The sequence below is a fragment of the Micromys minutus genome (assembly GCF_963924665.1).
Source record: "Micromys minutus genome assembly, chromosome: 8".
In the NCBI taxonomy this organism is placed as follows: Eukaryota; Metazoa; Chordata; class Mammalia; order Rodentia; family Muridae; genus Micromys; species Micromys minutus.
The window spans coordinates 47,797,669-47,820,308 of NC_137977.1; the positions used below are offsets into that span (position 1 = coordinate 47,797,669).

At 38.4% G+C, this 22,640-nt stretch overlaps 1 protein-coding gene across 1 annotated transcript in view; it reads left to right on the plus strand.

The window, feature by feature from the left end:
- Positions 1–22,640, plus strand: part of HTR4 (5-hydroxytryptamine receptor 4) — a gene marked incomplete at both ends in the record, with an annotated part of 52,571 nt that overhangs the window by 18,008 nt on the left and 11,923 nt on the right. Inside the window, one exon of the mRNA XM_080920114.1 lies at positions 10,300–10,868. Within this exon, the coding sequence (XP_080776240.1) occupies positions 10,300–10,868 (569 nt within the window). The remainder of the gene's footprint in view (positions 1–10,299; positions 10,869–22,640) is intronic.

Genomic DNA, 22,640 nt, shown 5'->3' on the forward strand with positions numbered 1-22,640 from the left:
ACTATTTATTTCAGCTGAAAATTCCAGATTGGAAATGCTATAGGTAGAATATTTGTGGGCTACAGTACCTTCTACATAGTTTAACACAGCAGTCAAGAAGTCAGCTTAATATCAAATCTTAATATTTATGGGAACTCTCTATCAGAAATGAACTCAAAATAAGTCACTCTTAGAGCTCGATGCTATTTAAACCCATACAAGTAGATTTAACCATCTAGGGAATGAAGCCACCTAAGAGACAATGTCTCAAAAGTGAAAAGCCAGTAATGGAGGGTTGGAAGGTACAACTAAGAGGAAGCAAAAGGAAGAGGGAAAATTCTAGAAATCCAATTCAAAAACATATTATAAGTAGTGTAACAAGGATCCTAACCTCAACTATAATGATGAATAAAATATACTATATTCAGAAATCAGTGTCAGGCATACCTAAGGCCATAGCCAGGAAAAGTTTCTGTATCAAGCCAATTTAAACTACACAGTAGAAATCCTGTCCAAGCCCCAGTCTAGACCAAGTCTTAGCATGGAGTGGGAACTTGGGTACATAATCCCACTCCCAGCTTTGGAATGATTGGCCATGTTAGCTTCTGAAAAAGGAAAGGTTAGATTATCCTCGAGTGTAACTCCTAACAAGCAAAGCATGCTCTAGTGGAAAAGCATACATCCAAGAATATTTTGGGGGACAGAGTATGACCTGAGAGCTTTACAATGAAATAAACACTTTCCTCCCAAGGTACTTTTATCATCCTGTTTTATCACAGCAATAGAAACCATAACAAAACTCAACACCTCACAGAAAATTAATCCCAACTGGACTGAAGAATTTACAATGTAAAAGTGAACACAACAATGTTCCAAGATATGAGGAAATGCCATTAAGTGGTAGATATAATATTTCTATCATGAGGAGGTAAAGACTTCATAATGGGTCACAAAGGTATTAACTGAAAGTACAGGTTCTTAAAATTAAAATCTCAATTAGATGATACTAACAACAAAGCAATAAACAAACAAACCAAGAATTTTCAATATATAGGTTTGACAATGGACATATCCAGAATATAGAACTATTAAAAACAAAACGACCTATATAAGCATTTATTATGGGAAAATCACCTGACTAATGACTTCCCAAGACAAATTGGAAAGTCATAATTTGACATCTAGATGTCTAGAAATGTGTGGTAAAACCAAATTCTTAATGTGAGCAGCCCAGATTAATTTAGACTTTATTTTGGTTTATTGAATTTAATAATTTGAATCCAGTTAGTCAGGCGAGGTAAGGTAAACATGAAACAGAGTACAGAGAATGGAATACATTACGCTTAAGAATACTGACCTGGATTAAATCTGAAGACACAATTACAAGAATGTGGGCTGACAGAAGCTGAGTTGCTCAACCATTCTAATCTTGTCTCAGAGGAGAAACCAGAACATCAATCAAGAATAGAAGCAGAAACTCATTTCCCCTTTCCCATGAAATTCACACATTCAAATCATATAGACAAGGCTGCCCAAGACACTGTTCAGAATTAACTTGTCGGCCAGTGGGTTTCCTCATGATGCTCAAATGACTCAGGCTATTTCCAATATTCTGATTGTCCTCCAGAATGTGACAGTCATACACTACTGCTGAAGGCACCATGCAGTTGAGTCACAGAAGACAGATAAATTAAGCTGATATTGACCTTCATCTCTACCAGCTAGATTTCATAGTGCTGGAAGATATCATACATGCTATCTTCATGTATGAAAGGGGATCATCATTCATACTCAGCTGTGACTTCTATGAGCTACAGTAATGACCGGCTTGGGAAGACATAATACTTGTCCAACAGTGGCATGAATCTTATGAGAATAACCAATCATTTTCTGATTGAACTCATAGCCCCATTCACAAGATGGAACCCACACCTACCACCATTATCAGGCCTGGAGTCTATGGCTAGACACGTCTCAGACCCTGTACAAGAGTTTACTACTATTGTTCTGTTAAATGGATATAGCATTTACCTATCTCCTAATGACTATCCCCATAGATTAAGGCATCTTTCAACCTCCATCAGAGACACATGTTTTGTGTTTCTGTTTGCAGAAGATCATGATCAACAAAGTTACCCACAACTAGCCAACGTGTAGAGAATAGAATATAAAATATTCAGCTGTAAATAAAACATATGTATCGAGCTCAGCCTTCTGTAGTCCAGAGTTCCAATGACAGAGACCTGACCCAGCTCTTTCTGTGGGCCAGAAAAGACCATTTTCCAGAGAGCACCTTGCTCCCTATGCACCTCTCTGAAAAGTCCTATGAATTCAGATCAGCCTTGAGAACTCGCACTCGGACCGTCCGCCACTGGGAGTGAGCCAGCTGCAGTGAGCCAGCAGCGGTCCAGCGGTGATCCAGGGACACAGGACTGGAACAGCGGTGAGCCAGCGGTGGCCCAGCGGTGGTCCAGGGGCACAGGATTGGTGAGGAGTCATTCCAACTGACCGGGGTGCAAAAAGATCTCTGCGGAGAGATCTCTGTCAAAGCGCAAAAAAGTGCGGTCCCCCGGTTCCCCCTCCCTGCCCCAGCTCGGTTCAGGGAACCTGTGACCCTGCGTCTGGCTGTTCCCAGCCGGACCACCTTGAGTGCAGGGTGCGCACTAGGACCGTCCACCACCAGGAGCAGTGGTGAGTCAGTGGTGGTCCAGTGGTGATCCAGGGACACTGGACTGGCGAGAGCGAGGCTTTCCGACTAGCCTGGGTGCAGAGAGATCTCTGCAGAGTTCGCGAAAAGAGAGGTTCGCCGGTCCCCGCCCCAGCTCAGCTCAGGGAACTAGGCATCAACACAAGACTGACAACAAGATGGCAAGAGGAAAGGGAAAGAACATACCTCACAGAAACCAAGAAAACCTGGCAACACCAGTACCCAGCTCTTCCAACACAGCAAACAGCAGAATATCAAACACTTCAGAAAAAGAAGACACAGACCTGAAATCATACCTCAAGATGATGATAGAAATCCTTAAACAAGAACGGGAGGAAGAGCATAAAGAATTAGAAGCTTTTAAAGAGAAAACAAGAAAAACACTCAAAGAACTAGAGGAAAACAGAACCAAAGAGATGAAGGAATGGAAGAAGGAATTTAAAACGGAAATGGACACTAAAAGAGACAATCCTAGAGATAGAAAACCTAAAAAAGAAATCAGGAGTCACCGATGCAAGCATTTCCAATAGATTACAAGAGATGGAAGAGAGAATCTCGGGGGCTGAAGACAACATTGAAAACATAGACAAAACAGTCAGAGAAGATGCAAAAACCAAAAAGCTCCTAACCCAAAATGTCCAGGAGATCCAGGACACAACGAGAAGACCAACCCGAAGGATAATAGGAATAGAAGAGGGCAAAGAATATCAACTAAGAGGCACAGTAAATATCTTCAACAAAATCATAGAAGAAGACTTTCCTACCCTTAAGAATGAGATGACCATGAGCATAAAACAAGCTTACCAAACTCCAAATAGATTGGAAACAGAAAAGAAATTCCTCCCGACACATAATAGTCAAAACGCCAAAGCAAAGAAAAAATATTAAAAGCAGTAAGAAAAAAAGGCCAGGTGACATATAAAGGCAGACCAATCAGAATCACACACAATTTCTCAAAAGAGACTATGAAAGCTAGAAGAGCCTGGGCAGACATCATACAGACCTTAAGAGAACACAGGTGCCAGCCAAAGCTGCTATACCCAGCTAAACTCTCAATCACCATAGATGGAGATACTAAGATATTCCAAGACAAAACGAAATTTATACAATATTTGACAACAAACCCAGCACTACAACGCATTATAGGGGAAAAACCCAATACAACGGAGGGGAACTACAAACTAATGAAAACAAGAAAACTCCCAAGCAAGAAAACCAAAAGAAATAAGAAATACAGGCACAATTCAACCTCCAAAAGTAAAAATAGCAGGAAACAGCAACCACTATTCCTTGATATCTGTTAACATAAATGGACTCAATTCCGCAATAAAAAGACATAGGCTATCAGACTGGATACATAAACAAAACCCAGCAATTTTCTGCATACAGGAAACTCATCTCAGACAAAGACAGACACTATCTCAGAGTAAAAGGTTGGGAAAACACCTTCCAAGCAAATGGCCCCAAGAAGCAAGCTGGAGTGGCCATTCCAATATCAAATAAAGTAGATTTTCAACCAAAAGTTATCAAAAGAGATAAGGAAGGACACTTTTTACTTATGACAGGGGAAATTTGTCAGGAGGAACTCTCAATCCTTAACATATATGCTCCAAATACAAAAGCACCAATATTCATAAAAGAAACCCTACTAAAGCTCAAAAAATACATTGTGCCCCACAAAATAATAGTGGAAGACCTCAATACCTCACTCTCACCAATGGACAGATCATGGAAACAGAAACTGAACAAGGACACTGTAAAACTAGCAGAGGTCATGAACCAACTGGAATTAATATATATCTATAGAACATATCATCCTAAAACAAAAGAATACGACTTTTCTCAGCACCTCATGGCACCTTTTCAAAAATTGACCACATAATTGATCACAAAACGAGCCTCAATAGATATAAGAAGATTGAAATACTCACATGCATCCTTTCAGATCACCATGGTCAAAGGCTGGTCTTTAATAACAACAAAGACAACAAAAAGCCCACATACACATGGAAAGTAAACAATGCTCTATTAAATGATAACAGGGTCAAAGAAGAAATAAAGAAAGAAATTAAGGATTTTCTAGAATTCAATGAAAACAAAAACACAACATACCCAAACCTATGGGATGCAATGAAAGCAGAACTGAAAGGAAAACTCATAGCTCTGAGTGCTTCCAAAAAGAAACTGGAGAGAGCATACATCAGCAACTTGACAGTACAGCTGAAAGCTCTAGAACAAATGGAAGCAGATACACCCAAGAGGAGTAGACTGCAAGAAATAATCAAACTTAGGGCAGTAATAGACCAAATAGAAACAAAAAGAACCATTGAAAGAATCAACAAAACCAAGAGCTGGTTCTTTGAGAAAATGAACAAGATTGATAAACCCTTAGCCAGACTAACTAGAGGGCAGAGAGAGTATCCAAATTAACAAAATCAGAAAGTGGAGACATAACAACTGGAACTGAGGAAATTCAAGAAATCATCAGATCCTATTACAAAAGCCTAGACTCAACAAATCTAGAAAACCTGGAGGAAATGGATGAATTCCTAGACAGGTTAAATCAGGACCAGGTAAACCATCTAAATAATCCCATAACACCTAAAGAAATAGAGGCAGTCATCAAAAGCTTCCCAAACAAAAAAAGCCCAGGTCCAGATGGGTTCAGTGCAGAATTTTATCAGACATTTATTGACGACATAATACCAATACTCTCCAAACTATTCCACAAAATAAAATCAGATGGAACTCTACCTAACTCATTTTTAGAGGCTACAATAACTCTCGTTTCTAAACCACACAAAGACGGTACAAGGAAAGAGAACCTCAGACCGATCTCACTTATGGACATTTATGCAAAAATACTCAACAATATCCTTGCAAACCGAATCCAAGAACACATCAAAACAATCATTCACCATGACCAAATAGGCTTCATCCCTGGGATGCAGGGATGGTTTAACATACGGAAATCCATCAATGTAATCCACCATATTAAAAAACTCAAAGGAAAAAAAAAAAACACATGGTCATCTCAATAGATGCTGAGAAACATTTGACACAATTCAGCACTCCTTCATGTTAAAAGTCTTGGAAAGAACAGGAATCCAAGGCCCATACCTAAACATAATAAAAGCAATATACAGCAAACCAACAGCCAACATCAAACTTAACCGTAAGAAACTTGAAGCAATCCCACTAAAATCAGGGACTAGACAAAGCTGCCCACTCTCCCCCTACCTATTCAACATAGTATTGGAAGTCCTGGCTAGAGCAATTAGACAGCAAAAGGAAATCAAAGGGATACAAATTGGAAAGGAAAAAGTAAAAACGTCACTATTTATAGATGACATGATAGTGTACTTAAGTGACCCCACAAATTCCACCAGAGAACTTCTACAGCTGATAAACAAGTTCAGCAAAGTGGCTGGATATAAAATTAACTCAAACAAATCAGTAGCCTTCCTATATTCAAAGGACAAACATGTGGACAAAGAAATTAGGGAAAAGATACCCTTCACAATAGTCACAAAAACTATGAAATACCTTGGTGTGACTCTAACTAAGCAAGTGAAGAACCTGTATGACAAGAACTTCAAACCCCTAAAAAAGGAAATTGAGGAAGATCTCAGAAAATGGAAAGATCTCCCATGCATTGGAAGGATCAACATTTTAAAAATGGCCATCTTACCAAAAGCAATCTATAGATTCAATGCAATCCCCATCAAAATTCCAACCCAGTTCTTCATTGAGTTGGAAAGAGCAATGTGCAATTTCATCTGGAATAACAAAAGACCTAGAATAGTGAAATCCATCCTCAACAACAAGAAAACATTCTGCAGGAATCACTATCCCTGACCTCAAGCTATATTACAAGGCAATTGTGCTGAAAACTGTATGGTACTGGTACAGAAATAGGCACGTGGATCAATGGAATAGAATAGAAGATCCAGAAATGAGCCCTCATGTATATGATCACCTGATTTTTGACAAAGGAACAGTAAACATTCAATGGAAAAAGGACAGCCTCTTCAACAAATGGTGTTGGTCCAACTGGCACTCAGCATGCAGAAGAATGAAAATAGACCCTTTCTTATCTCCTTGTACAAAGCTCAATTATACGTGGATCAAAGATCTCCACATTAAACCAGGCACACTGAAACTATTAGATGAGAAAGTAGTGAAAACCTTAGAACTCATAGGCATAGGAGAAAATTTCTTGAACAGAACACCAATAGCTCGAGCTCTAAGGTCAAAGATTGACAAATGGGACTTTATGAGATTGCAATGTTTCTGTAAGGCTAAAGACACTGTCAAGAAAACCAAACGGCAGCCAATAGAGTGGGAAAAGATATTTACTAACCCCACATCAGATAGAGGCCTAATATCCAAGGTATACAAAGAACTCAAAAAGCAAGACACCAGAGAATCAAACAACCCTATTACAAATGGGTACAGACTTAAACAAAAAGTTCTCAATTGAGGAATATTGAATGGCTGAGAAACATCTAAAGAAGTGCTGGACATCCTTAGCCATCGGGGAAATGCCAATCAAAACAACCCTGAGATTCCACCTCACACCAGTCAGATTGGCCAAGATCCAAAACGCAGATCACAACAGATGCTGGCGAGAATGTGGAGAAAGAGGAACACTTCTCCACGGTTGGCGGGGTTGTAAACTGATACAACCACTCTGGAAATCAGTCTGGTGGTTCCTCAGAAAAATGGACATAGTACTACCTGAAGACCCAGTTATTCCACTTCTGGGCATTTACCCCAGAGACGCTCCAACTTACAACAAAGATACATGCACCGCAATGTTCATTGCAACTCTATTTATAATAGCCAGAAGCTAGAAAGAACCCAGATGTCCTTCAGTAGATGAATGGATACAAAAATTGTGGTACATTTACACAATGGAGTACTACTCAGCTATCAGAAACAATGACTTAACAAAATTCTTAAGAAAATGGATGCATCTAGAGAATATCATCCTGAGTGAGATAACCCAGTCACAAAAGAACAGACATAATATGCAGTCACTGATAATGGGATACTAACCCCAGAAAGCTCTGAACACCCCAGAAACAACTCACAGACTGTGTCAATTTCAACAAAAAAGAATATATTTTAATTAAAATATAACTGCATCACATCCACCTTTCCTTCCTACAACCCCTCCAAGTTTCTCTCCCATCCCCTCAAACTAATGCCCTCTTTTTCTATATTATTGTTACATATATACATATGTGTATGTATATGTACCCACAAATCCTTAATTACAACCTTAAAATGTATTTGTATACTTTTATGCAAAAATGTACATTTATCTTTGTTTTTTAAAATAAAACTTTTCAATAAAAAAAAAATATGTACCACACATCCCCCTCCAAACTCTGGGATCATTGTATAAAGAACTTTAGTCAGATATTTTGGATGACTACAACAAAATAGTGTGCTTTGAATATATCATGGCAGTTGCACATATGAATCCTCAGTGGTCTTGAAAGCATGCATAAGATCTATGAAAACTCAAGCCAAACAAAATCCCAGCACTAAATTTGGGGTTAGGCATGAAGTCTCAGTCCTAGAACCGAAGGTGTTAGGAATTATTAGCTTCTGGGAGAGGAAGGACCTGTGTAGCTCCTGATAGGTCTGCTATGCTCCAGAGGAAGACCACAATCTAAGTATATTTGGGAAATACAGATTGGTCTTGTTAGAAAGTAAAAACACACAAACTTGGATGTCTGGAAAGACTTGGGGGAGGATGGTTTGATGTTATCAAAACACACTGTATAAAATTCTCAAAGAACTAGCATAGTGGGAGAAAAGAGGAAAGAAGAGGAACATAGAGAGAATCAAGGAAATGGAATTATTTTTAATAAACCTTAAATAAGCCCACAATGAAATACAACTATTTATAGACAATAATAAGTACTAATGGGGATATGGAGTACTTGCAACATTCCTAGCAGAGAGGCAGAAATGCTCATTGATACAACCCATTGAGAACCACATGACTGTGTCAACAAAATATATGGTTATGACTGAGAAAGGCATTTGGGAGGCATTAGGGATGCCACTAATACTCTATACTTTGGTTTGTAAAATGACTACATATGTATGTCTACTTTATGAATCTCATTCACCATATACATTTAATATCTGGGATGCTGTATTTTATTTCAACAAAATATGTATCTGTAAGAAAGACTTGAAGGCTTAAGGACATCAATACATTAAATATTTGATTTAACCAAGTGCTAAATTTGTGGAAATCTTTGGGAATTTTGATTATGGTAGTTTGAATGGAATGACTAGGATAGGACCTAAATGGAATGGATTCATCAGAAAATAAGAAGGGGGGATGTGCATCCCTTTGTCCACTAGGTGGAACACTCCAAGATCCTTAGGGATTCCTGAAATGACTGTATATATACTGCATATACATAAAATATTTTCATATATATATATACACATACATACATTCATACATACATACATACATAGTAAAATTCAATTTTTAAGTTAGGCACTGAAAATAGCAATAACAATAATTCCAGTAAAGTAGAACAATTACAACTATATGCTTCTGTAAAATTTCACTAGTTTGTGCTTTGGGTCATTGTTACGTCACGATGCAGACTTGAATACAAGTACCTCAGTAGTCATTCTGATGACTGAGAAGGCTACTAGGTAACAAATGATTGCTGTGTCATATAATGCAGACATGCTGGACAAAGGAGTGACTCCTTTTCTACATGAGACAGAGGAGGGTGGTGTAGAATTACTTGTTACTCAAAAATGGCACACAATTTAAAACTTAGGGATTGCTTCTTTATATAATGTTTGAACTGGATGACCACAGAAACTAAAACTTTGATAGGTAAAACTATGAGCAATTGGACAACTGCAATGTTATATCTTCCATGACTGTGAAATATCCACCTTTTCTTTCTCTCAAGCTCCGAGCTTCTCTTGCTCATTTCTCAATATCAGTGCTTTGGCTACTGTACTTTCTACATGGGGAAAACCTTCATCAGTCCATTCAGAAAGCAAAGAAGCAATTCTGGAGAGTCCAGCATCCCCCAAAGATCTGAGATTAGAATGATATAGGGTGAAGTTCTCAAATGTTAACAAACTTACTATTTTTAAAAGTGTCTAAAATGAAGAAACAGTGATTTTGAAACAATTGATCTTGATAGAGGTCAGAATCTGCCCAGATCTTAAACATATTTGATGGTATTGATCTAAGACATCTTACTAAGGGATATTTGTATATTATATACAATCAGACAATGAAGAAAGACTGGGCAGACAGAATTGAGAATGATTTTTTACTACATCTTCTGAAACCCCACACAGATAAACTCCTACAACTCTGGGACATGTTCTTTTCTACCATGAAAGTTCTATGTGCTATAAACTTGTATAAAACAGAAAAATGTAATGATAAGCATTAATTTTTCTTTTCTGTTTCCACCTTTCCTCACTCTTTCGCTTGTTTTCTCATTATTTCTTTCCCTATTGTTTTCTTCACTTTTGCTTATTTTTTCACCATGTTCCCCCGTTTGCCTTCCCACCCTCATTTGCTCTCTCCTTCCCATTCTCAGATAGAGAAGAGAAAATTCAACCACAACTCTAACTCTACCTGCTGTGTCTTCATGGTCAACAAGCCCTACGCCATCACCTGCTCTGTGGTGGCCTTCTACATCCCATTTCTCCTCATGGTGCTGGCCTATTATCGTATCTATGTCACTGCTAAGGAGCATGCCCAGCAGATCCAGATGTTACAACGGGCAGGAGCCACCTCTGAAAGCAGGCTCCAGTCAGCTGACCAGCACAGCACACATCGCATGCGGACAGAGACCAAGGCGGCCAAGACTTTATGTGTCATCATGGGCTGCTTCTGTTTCTGCTGGGCTCCCTTCTTTGTCACCAATATTGTGGACCCTTTCATAGACTACACTGTCCCCGAGCAGGTGTGGACTGCTTTTCTCTGGCTTGGCTATATCAATTCAGGGTTGAACCCCTTTCTCTATGCCTTCTTGAATAAGTCTTTCAGACGTGCCTTCCTCATCATCCTCTGCTGTGATGATGAGCGCTACAAAAGACCCCCCATTCTGGGCCAGACTGTCCCCTGTTCAACCACAACCATTAATGGATCCACCCATGTGCTAAGGTGAGTGCTTAGGGAGGGGATCACTCGGGTTGGTTTGCCTTGCTCAGCAGAGCTTGGGATGCAGTTTTGCTCTAGGGAGTTATCACTGAAAATGTGTGCAGTGTTTCCCACGATTTGTGTCCATTCTACCATCTAGCCGTGGACTCGGTGGGCAAGAACTCAGGACACTGACTTGCATTCAGACCCATAGTTCTCTGACTTTTATTAATGACCTTAGCTCACTAACAGTTCTAAGCCTAAATTGCCCCTTTAGAAACTGGTGTAACCACTGCATGTAGATGCTTTTGTGAGCATCCAGTGAGCTGATATGTGTGGCACTCACAGTGCAGACCTTGAGCTCAGTACGGTCTTAGAGAGAGTAAGCGCCGTCCACTACTATTCACAGGTAGTGTTTTAGGTAGCAGAAAAAGCATGGCCTTCAAAAAGCAGGAGAGACTTGATTTTGATTCTCCCAGTGCCTGCTAACCATCTTGGTAATCTGATTTTATGTCAGTAAGAGATAAAATGTTTGTAGAACTTAACACGTAGTCCGCTCATAGGGCTACTAACAGTACTAATACTAGTTTAGCTACTAGGGCTTGTATATTGCCCAGAAGCCTAAATGAGATGATAAAACTAAGATAAATTGAATAATATGTGCACAATAGTAAATGCTGTGTAAAGAATTATACAGTGGGGTGTGGAGATCTACAGTCATGATCTAAGAAGGAAGGACAGTAATTTCTCAAGTGGGTAGACTTCACAGAACCGCAGTTTGTAAGAAGCTCTGATAAGGCAGAAAGACTAGGGAAGCCATTCTAGGCAGATAGAGCAGGGGAGGGAAGAAAGAAGAAAGCCTGGGAGCACCTGGGTTGTAGGGACTCACAAGGCCACAAGGCTGCTGGAGGTGGGGATGACGCTGGAGTTTAGTATCATGATGCACTGTCTCCCACAGAGAGCCTTTAGGTGTGAGCTTGAACTGTTCTCAACTGTGAAAAGTAACAGGCACAGAACCTTTAACCTCTGGCAAAGATTAATTATCAATAATATGCTGTTCTTTGCTCTGAGATCCATTAGGATTTTTGAAGAATACTTTCTTTTTTGACTTAAGTACTTCTTTTATCTTCTTTTATTTTTTTCGGGGTCTATATAATTTTATCATTTATTAAAAACAGAATACATATGCTTGTTTAGTTTCACATAAAGAACACTTGATGTTGCAAGAGCATCTTCGTTTCTCAGAGTTGATTAATACCTCAATTTTATCATATTCAGTAACTCAGTGAGCACTTGTCTTTTTCTGATGATGGCAATATGGAGTTGTCCTAGGAGCTGACACTTGAGGATTTTCATTTATAAGCTTGGGAGAAGCTTCAACTGCTATGAAGTACTAAGAATGATCCTCAGAGGCTGCGCAGAAGCATCAATGCCCCCGTGTGTGCAGACAGGTAGTGGCAGCCTAACACAGAGTTGAAGCTGCATCAGGTAGAAGGGCCTCGAAGGACACTCTGACAGCCTGGTGTTCTCTTCATCATTATGGAGGGAGTGCCACCAGGAAAAAAAAATAAGCCAACCTCAGTGTGTGCAGAATGTGCGTGAGAGTGCAGGGAGCTTTAGCTATTTAAACTGGGAGTTGCCTGAGTGCAGGCTGTCGGCAGCTTTATATACTATATGCCTCCAGGAGCACAATTGCCAAGTTTGTTGTTTCTAAAGGTGGTGGATTTCTAGCTCAGGTAATGTCACAGAAAAGATTCGGACACCCTGGAACAGCTGAAGATGGTCTATTTTGCTGATGTTAAACTGCCCCTCCCCCCATCCTTGGTCACCTGTGTAAGAAAAGAGACTGGTTTTGGAGGGCTATGAATGTACCGACTATGTGGTCCTCATTACACATCTTCACGAAATAAGGAGGAGCTGGAGATTACTTATCATTGTTCTGTGGGAGAAGAGAATCCTATAGAAAACAGAGTAGTCTGTGTAAAGAAAACACATCTATTTCTAAACTGCATCTACTGTAGGTGACGCCTTCCAGGTGCAAGAATCTACCTGTTTGGTTCACTGCTCTATACCAAGTGTCTGAGACATATAGAAACTTAGGTTATTGATGACTGTGTAAACATTTTTTTTCTTCAGATCAAGGTATCTGATTTAATGTAATGTTCAAAAAATCAGCATTGCCTTAAAGACCTCACATCTAGAGTGTCAGGGAATGTAGACAAATTCAACAAATATAAAACTGAAACAACAAAAAAGAAATAGGCTTTTATTAGCTACCCTATCTCGGAGCCATCTTTTTCTCAGTATCTTTACACACATTCCTAAGACTATATGAAGTCATAACTAACTCCATCGTTTTAATTAAATGGCGTGATTGCAAATGCACTTTTCTGTTTTCTAGATTTTGTGTTTTATTCTTTAATATTAACGTATTTGAACATTCGTTCTTGAGTAACTGTCTTACTTATTTTCTACTCCCAGACCCATATGCATTTTTAAAATTTTTGAAAGCTACTTTATTTTCCTGCCCTTGAACACATTTCTTTTGCTGGCCTTTCAGATAGAACCAAAGTTAAAATGTTTTATTACCATGTGTGGTAATAACATGTTTACCATAAAATGGATATCCTACAATACTATATGAACAATTATCATTCTTATCAATGTGTGTGAAAAGATTATTTGTCTCACAAATATCAAATATTATCCTTTGATTATTGGTAATTTATAACATTCATTTAATTTGCATTTTCCAGATGACTGATCATGTTGAACTTTTAAAATCAGTGCTTTTTAAAAATATACTACTCATTTTAAAATGTAGTCAATTTTTCTTATAAGTATAACCACTAGACACTATACAAATAGCATCGTTTTTAGAAATCAGAAAGTCTGAATTTTAGTCTTGATTTTTGCCTCTTAAAAGCTGTAGCTGGCTTTTTGCTACTTTGTGGTTCTTTCTTTCCCCCTTTGCCATCCCCTTTCTTCTACCCTTTCAGCCCCGTAACACTAGATAAGTGAGAAAGGGGATAGAGAAGAAAGAAAAGCAATCCCTGAATAAAGGCGTCATTAGACTACTTTCTGCTGATTAGGGGCATCAAGACCCTTGCAGCAAGTTTGATTTTTTCCTGTCGGAATATTTAACTTTTGACTTGTTCTTCTTGTTCTTCCTTTTTCTCCTCCCCCTTTATCCTCCTCCTCCTCTTCTTCTTCCTCTTACTCCTCCCCCTCCTTCTTCTTGTTCTTCTTTGTGCATGACTACTTAACAAACCATAAGCACAGCAACCAGCAGCCAACAACATCTGCCGCCCCACACCTACCTCTAGGTACACTAACATTTATATAACCTCTGAAAAGTCCCCAGAACTTTTAACATCACACAATTGCAGAAATTATCTGCACCTGGTTAAAATCATACCCCTGCTAGAGCATAAGCCAAATCATAGTCAGTTGCTATGGACATTCTGCAGTAGCTGTCATATCCCACCCCTGGGATTAAAGCAAGAATATTTATGTGTGTTTTTTAGAAGAACTCAAAATTCTCACTACAAGATAATTTTTTCTGAGTCTTTCTTTACTCATCTGAAACAAGAGGAATGAACAAAGTTCTCACTGACAGGCATGGTATTCCTTAGCTACATATGATTAGTTCAGTAATAGTTTAAACTACATATATTTTAAAATACAAAAGGATGTTATATAATATTTTATTGATTGTTTAATCATCTTACACCTGCAAACTACGTATTTTGAACACAGTCCAGTGCTAGATAAGGCCATTGATCCCTTTCCTCCCCCTGACAACCTTTTCCGTGCCTTCTATCACTATGAAAGCCAGCCAGCATGGAGATTGTCTTAGTCAGTTGAAACTAATTTCTCTATATCCCACCATTCAAGTATATGTAGTTTTCTTATTGATTTCTGGGCATCTGTCATGTTTTGGATAGTGTTTCTTCATTGTATTTATTTCCAAATGTAGCTATCATCTGCTTCAGTTTTGACCTTGGTTAACAAAATAATAGAAGTTTCAAGTTTGAAAACCACATTTTTTACTTGACCTCTTACACACATTATTAGCTTCTTTCTTCAAGTACTACCCACATTAATTTTCCTAAACACTACGACTTCCTGATCTACTTCCTAATTTATAGTAGTCTGTTAGTGTCCTCACATACTCTGCCTCTTCTCTCCAGGCTTGTCAGTTCTCAGGATGCTATGCTCCACACTCATGGGATTGACCCAGTCATGAATTTCATCGCCATCTTCATCCTTCACCATCTTCATGCCACCTACTTTCAAAGATTAAGATAAAAGATCAAATGTTATCTTTAGCCATAGCTTTACTCCGAGTTCTACATCAGAAGATAAAATGTGCTCGCTGGACAACCCCATGTAGACATCTCTTAAACATCTTAAGTCTAACAGAGCCAAATAGAGTCTTAGTTTTTTGCTTCCCTACTATTCCCAGCCACATTGCCGAGTCTTCTCTATCGCCGTCAATGGATCAACTTCTACCACAGTGCAGTGAACTAGGACACTTTCTGTGACTCAGGGAGAACTGATATATTGTAGGTCTGACTTACATATTTTTAAAAGAATGAACTGAAGTATGATCAACTGTTCAGTTGCATTTGAATAAATGAATTACTTAGTAAAAACAGATTCATGGGCCCTACTCAGCAAATCAAGACTCGACTAGTAAAATGATATTTTTACCAATACAAATTTTCTGCATCATGAACTTTAAGATTCACCTGTAGCAGTAAATATTTTAAAAGGACGAGTGGTTCCATGCACCACGCCACACTACCCCTGCTACTCTCTGTCCCTGGCGGCAGTCTCTCCACTTCCATGGAGCTGGCTACTCTCTGGCTCCAACAGGGCCACCCTCTCGCGATTCCCTGCTGCGAACTCTGCTCACATTCCCAGCAACCAGGTAAAATCAAAACACTTACGTCTTATAATTCATCAATCACATCTATATCAGTAAATTCACACCCCACAAAATATCCACATAATAAACTCAGAATCAATGGATAATAATATAAACTGCCCACCTAGATTGTCCTGTAATAATTCATGTTATAAATCCTCTGGTAGCTGACCCCAACGAACATACCTCCTGAACCAGGGGCCTCCCCTACCTACATGTTGTCTCCATCCTCCTTCCCATCCAAAAAGGCCATCTCTTTCTCCTGCCTCTCCTCTGCCTCTCTCCTACCCAGAAGTCCCGCCTACTCCTCTCCCAGTGATTGGTCCCCTAAAATCTTCATCCATTAGGGAAAGGTTCAAGCCATATCCACCAGTTTATAATTTCACTGATTAGGAAGGATGTTCAGTACCCGAAGCCATTGCTTTTGTTTCAGGACTTCTGGTGATGATGCATTCTTTCAGTTCTTGGGTTCTGATAAAGTCTTCATAAGGGTAAACATTAACTATACGTTAGTTAGCAAAATATACTAGAAAACTATCATGGAAAAGTTGTCTTGAGGAAGTCATGCTTCAAACCAGATGTCTCTGCACTTGAGAAACATGATATAAACACATAACTTTGCCTTGTGGACCTCAATAACTAGGTGACAAATGTGGAGACAAGTCACATTGATTTGATCAGAGGTTCCTTGACAATTTTATTTTGCTACTATTATACATGTTTACAGGGGCTAGATCGCTCTATGAGTAGACAGAGCTAGGTGACACAAACAGAATTGTCTATGGGTTAGATTTAGAGATGAGCTGGATGATCCAATAGGCTTAGGTCTCTTTCTTGGATTTCCAACTTCAGGTACTGAAGTTACGAGAAAGTGGGGAAACTGCCAAATTCCAAAGAACTTGCTACCTAGCTTGGTTCTTGGCTGTAATCTTCCTGGTAGATGGGTTTCCACTGTCTACATATCTCTACAAATATATTGTACAGTGGTATAAGTATAAGCCACATGTGACTACTAACATGTTAATATTCGTAAAATTAAATAAAACAAAAAACCATATTGTTTCCCTTGTGGTATTGACCTCATTTTTAGCATTTATTAGCCACATGATTGGTTTCTGCATTGAATACAGTTGTAGAATATTTCAAAGAGTGGAAAAAGTTCTGATAGACACCACAATTTTACAGGAAAACAAGGGTTTCCTCTGGAAAGGGATTCAGTATATCTTTCTCGTAGGCTTAACAACTCATGTTACTGGGCAGAGCTCTATCTTAAGTAAGCTTTTATACGTGTGTGTGTGTGTGTGTGTGTGTGTGTGTGTGTGTGTGTGTGTGTGTGTTGTATACATATATATGTATATATACTAATTAATATATAAGATATATATGTATGTGTACATATATGTATATCAACCCTCTATATGTCTAAGCATGGGGTTAGTAAACACAGAATTGTAGAAAATCAGAAGAGAAAAACATGAGGGCCGGAAGAGAGGAAAATGGAGGGGAAAGAAGAATGAGGACCTCATCCTTTACCCACAAAAGCAGAAAAATATGAAATTCCTTGAAGTTTTTGCCTCCTTCTGGTTCCCTTATAAACAATTACCAGAAGTTATTTTTTTTTCTAAGAATTGGTAGACACCCCACCCAGTAGACTGTCTGTACAAGAAGACAGACAACTGTCTCTTTAATTTCCTAAGGTCTCTTTAGGATGTAATCATTTATCAGTATTTTCGCTGGATAAATGAATATTCTATAGTGTAGGTATATTATTATATATGACAACAAATTTTCACACACACAAGTGTGGCTCTTAAAATCATTATTTTTTTTACCATGAACCACGTACCAACATTTGACTTCAACCTACCAGAATTCCTTGAATTCCTTTTAAAAATAAAGCCTTTTATACTTTTGAGTTGGAAGATTCCCCCATCCCCAAATGAACAAATAATTTAGATTTTGTTTCTTTAAGATCCTGGGAGATCTCTACAAATGTTGTAAAGTTGTTTGACATTTTTATGGCCTTTACCCTGAACTTTAGAGGTTACAATTGAAGTCAACATTTACTCATTGAATTGAACCAAGATCAATTTAATTTGTGTTAAATCACGGATGGATGTGGATGCCCTTCCTTATCTCTCTTAATCTTCATCAGTGTCAGTAGAATTTATAGCTTAATACAAAAGTGAACATATTGAGCTACTGGTTAAGAGGGCAGGAAAAATTGCCATTAAAGGAACTAAAATATAAAGTCTTTTCCTTCCATCTGTCTCTGTTATCTGATCATTTATTGTCATTGCTTACTGTGTACTTTTATATAAAGGAAAATTTAATTATTATAAAGCTTATAATGTTTGAGAATTATGCATACTATATTACATCATTTTCATCACTTTCTTCCCCCTCTCAAATTTATCACATCTCTCCCACAAGTCTCTCTTGAATTCATGGCCTCTTCTTTTTAAATTATTACTGTTATCTCATACACACACATATACCTAAATATGATCTGCTGGATCTCTCTAGTAGTGCTCATATGTACTCCTCATGTTTTCATGAATTTAGGGCTGACTTTTTGGGATTGGCTGACCTATTAGGGGGCTTGTCTCTGGAATACTGGTTATTCCTCTCTTAGCAGTCACAAATTACCTATACCTCTTTATCCAGGGGTGGGGTCTTGTGAGATGTCCACCATCTATGTTGAAACATGATCTAGTACTGTTGTTACATAGGTCATGTTGAGGCAAGCATGTTGTTTAGATTTCATGGGTTTAGCTTTCGTGTTATGTGTAGAAGACAAAATCTCACAGCAGATGTCCTGGTCTTCTGGCTCTTACCATCCCTTTGTCCCCACTTGTGTGATGTTTTCTGAGCCTTAGGTATTGGAGTTATGTTGTTGGTGTATCAGCTGGATGTACATCCAATTGACCAGTTATGGCTTCCTTTGATGGTCTCTATCTGCTGGAAAAAGTAGATTATTTTGGTGGGTGGTGAGAACTACACTTCCCTGTGGATATAAAGATAGGTATTTAGAATGCAGTTGGGAATTTCACAGGTTTGGGAAAGTGACAGTTTCTTGACTTAACTTAGTAGTTTGTATGAATCTAAAAATTAGCCCATTTCTTTTTAGATTTTAAAGTAGTGGATTATAGATTTTTAAAGTCTTCCCTTACAGCATTCTCAGTTTCTTTGGTGTCCATTGTGAAGTTCTCTTATAATCCTGATCCTATTTATTTCGTTCATCACTTTTTTTTAAAACTGAGCCAAGGGTCTATAAATCTTGTTTATCTCATCAAACTGCTAGTTCATAGATTCATTAACTATTTTTATTGTTTTATTTATTTTTATTTAGTTAACTTTTGCTTTGATTTTTATTTAATTATTCACTTTCTACCTATATATAGCAGAATAATTAAGTACTATCCTAAACTTACCCCTTTGAGACAGAATTTTACATAACTGTTATATGACAAAACTTTTCCTGGGTAAAAACAACACATATCTAGTAACCCCAGGTAGTGAACTCATGATAACCAAAGTATGGATACTACCAAAAAACAAATTGGTGAACCAATGAATTTTACTGGGGTTAATTACAAGAATATGGGTAAAGGGTTACATGAGCAGAAATTACTCAAAGACAGTTTCATCACCAAAGACTACCCCAGCATGATGACAACTCACAAAATCTGGGAATCTGAAGCTCACTGCACAGCATGCAGGCAGCTCAACGGTTTGGAGAATGTCCTTTGAGTTATTCAGTTGATCTAAACCTTTCAAGGAAGCTCAGCTGGTTTCTGCTGAACTAACTTAGAGTCTTTTTTGTCTTGTCTGAGAGTGACTTCCAGCAGTTTTTACTGTTTACACTTGAGAAGGAGACTAGTTAATCTGGCTAGTCTTTACTGTTTGCACTTGAGAAGGAGAAACCTAGTTAATCTGGTCAGTTTCAGTGACTTCCTGAACCTGCTTTTAGTCATTTACCATCTATCTTAAAGCCCTTTTGCAGGATGGAATACTTCAATCTCTGAGGAAAATATTACACAATAGCCCAGGTTGGCCTTAAACTTATGTTGCCAAGGATAACCTTGAACTTCTGATTTTTTGCCCCTGATTCCCACATGCTGAAATTATTCCTCCATTGTGCCTGGCTAAGATTCTCCTTTATGTTGTTCCGAACTAGTTTTCAGTGTAAATGTAATGTCAGTTATATTTGCAGAATCACTGAAATTATACAAACTGTACTTTGCAGCTCACATATGCTTCTCTTTTAAAAAGTAGCTCAATTTTTCTATCACTTCTTGATATATACTTATTGATATTTTCAATAAGTCCAAAGATTTATCAAACATTTCACAATTGTGACAGCAGAGATTTAAACCCAGTGTTGAGTCTCTTTGAGTCTCACTGGTCCCTGAAACCATAAAACTGACCCTACCAAAAATCTCAGAAAATACAGGGTCTGTTGAGATCATACCAGGAAAACAATGAATGTAATTTCCACTGATACCCACTTACCTTGACTTAGGACAAGTTAGAACTTATGGGAGAATTTTATTCATGAAATGGGTAAAGTTTATTACCAAGATAACCACTTTTGGGTCGATACACTGGATGCATCCTATTTTTTCACTGTTTGACATAGAACATGTGGTTGCCTCTGACTTGGTGGATGGTGAGCTTCAACATAGAGCCCCCAAACAGCCCAACCAACATAACACAATTGATGCAGATGCTGGAATTTGGCTTCAGTCACGTGCAGTTTGCCATTTAGTGTCAACAGGACCTTGAACATGTTACTAAACTTTTCTGGATTTGTTTCCTCATCTGTAAAGTCAGGCTATTAGACCCTTCTCGAAATGACTCTCTAACATTGCACATGTATAGAGATAAGCCTAACCCAAGCTAAGCCTAACCTCTCTTATGTAAAAAGTATTCAATAAATGGTGGGGGTCATTATAATTGCATGTACAACATCATTCACATCTTCATTAAACACCCTTGTCTAATTCTCTGATAAGTGTCTCCAAGGAATGAATTAATAAGTACTGTTCCTTAAATGGGAAATGTGAGTTTTCCTCTGCTAAAATAAAGGCCAGAAATTAATTAAATATAGTGCTACTTATAAGTAATTGTTTAACCAACATGAGATAAGATTTAGTCCCTGAGTTCACCAGGTCCTGTGCTGAACAATTGCATATATTATATTGCATGTCTTCTGGCTTCTCAACCGCTTCTTGGTATTTTTTGACCTGACATGAAGCATGCTTATCATGTCAAACAGGCTGAGCACCTTCTGTGTGTGTTGATTTTTCCTTGTTTACATTACAAGCAGGCTTTCTCTCAGGGTACCAGAATTCTGGGTAACAGCATTCTGAGGTTGATGTCAACAATGAACAGGGGTTGTATATGGCATTTGTGTGCAGGTAAGCCCAAGACAATTATTATCTTGAGCATCTTCAAGTTTCCAAAGTGAAGGAAGCATCTAAGGTCAAAAATGGACAGTTTGACATGGTGTCATGGTTTTGAATCCTGACTGCACATTAGAGATGCTTGGGCACTTTGAAACACCACCTAAGAGTAGGTTTTGTATGTGCAAAATGCTACCATAAGTGATCTGTGTGGGGGGCAAAAATCTAAGGATTTTAAAAGTTCTTGCATGCAGTAGGGTAGAATACCACTTGTGAACTACAGAAATCAGGAGGAATTTTTATCTTTTATTGATCACCAACCAGCCATTATCCTGCATCCACACCAGTAAAATGAGACAGTGGAATTAGATAATACCCTAAGATCATGCCTAGGTCCATTACTTAGGTACCAAGATAATATGCATTTAAACTATCAGGTCTCAGTGGTATAATTCTGCTTACCAGAGGGTTGCCAATATGCATGTTGTTATAGCACGAGCTTGCTATAGTCAGTTCATGGGCAGAAGTTAAGAATGATGCTAAACTTCTCGCAACACACAGGAAAGCCCCCTACAGAAAGAGCTCTATGGCCCTAAGGTGCTAGATTATCCTGAAATAGAAAGTTCTTTAAACTTTGGGATTCACAAAAGAGAAACTTCTTGTCCTTGCCAGGAGACAGCTGAAGAGTTCTTGAATAACACTAGTGGCACAGCACCTGTAGTGTTGACATTTCTCAACCCATGCAGCCTCAAGACAAGGAAAAAGAAGCCTTGTGGAAGGCAACTGAGATTTCTTCTGGGAAGAATCCTGCATGTCTGTGGTTAGGTGTTGGCAGCCACCTTGCAGATAAGCTTCCTACAAGGCAGGCTTTATGCACTTGTTCCCTTACACCATGTTCTTGGCAAGGACACAGCCCTCTCAATTTAGTCAGAGCAGCTGCTCAGGAAGGGATTGCCTCCAAAGCACACTATGAAACCCACTGAGGAACTAGAGTCTTGTGTAAATGTGTGTTTAGCCCACAGTAGAATGGTATAGGTCTCTGGTCTATTGAATTGATGGAAGCTTCATCTTATGCAGGGACTTAACAAACAAGGGTGTGCTCAAAAGAAGGCAGATCCCATCATTTTTCTATAGGATAATTTATTGTGTATGAAGAACAGAGGAAGGAAAACAAAATTCTGTGTACAGAGCAAATGATTCATATCATAAGCTTGTTTTTTTTTTTTTTTTTTTTTATCTATTTAAGGGACTACTATGGGTAAAGGGGACATCTGGCCTGTTCTTAATGGTTTGTGGTTTTATGAATATGTGTTCCAGCACAGTGTGGAATGGATACCTTACTTAGAGTGCTCCTGTCAAGCTAAAGGAAACAAATGGATGACCACTTAGCAGTGTCAGCTGAGATTCAAGTCACCAGAACTACCATGTGATCATTTGTCAGAATTTCTGAAGAAG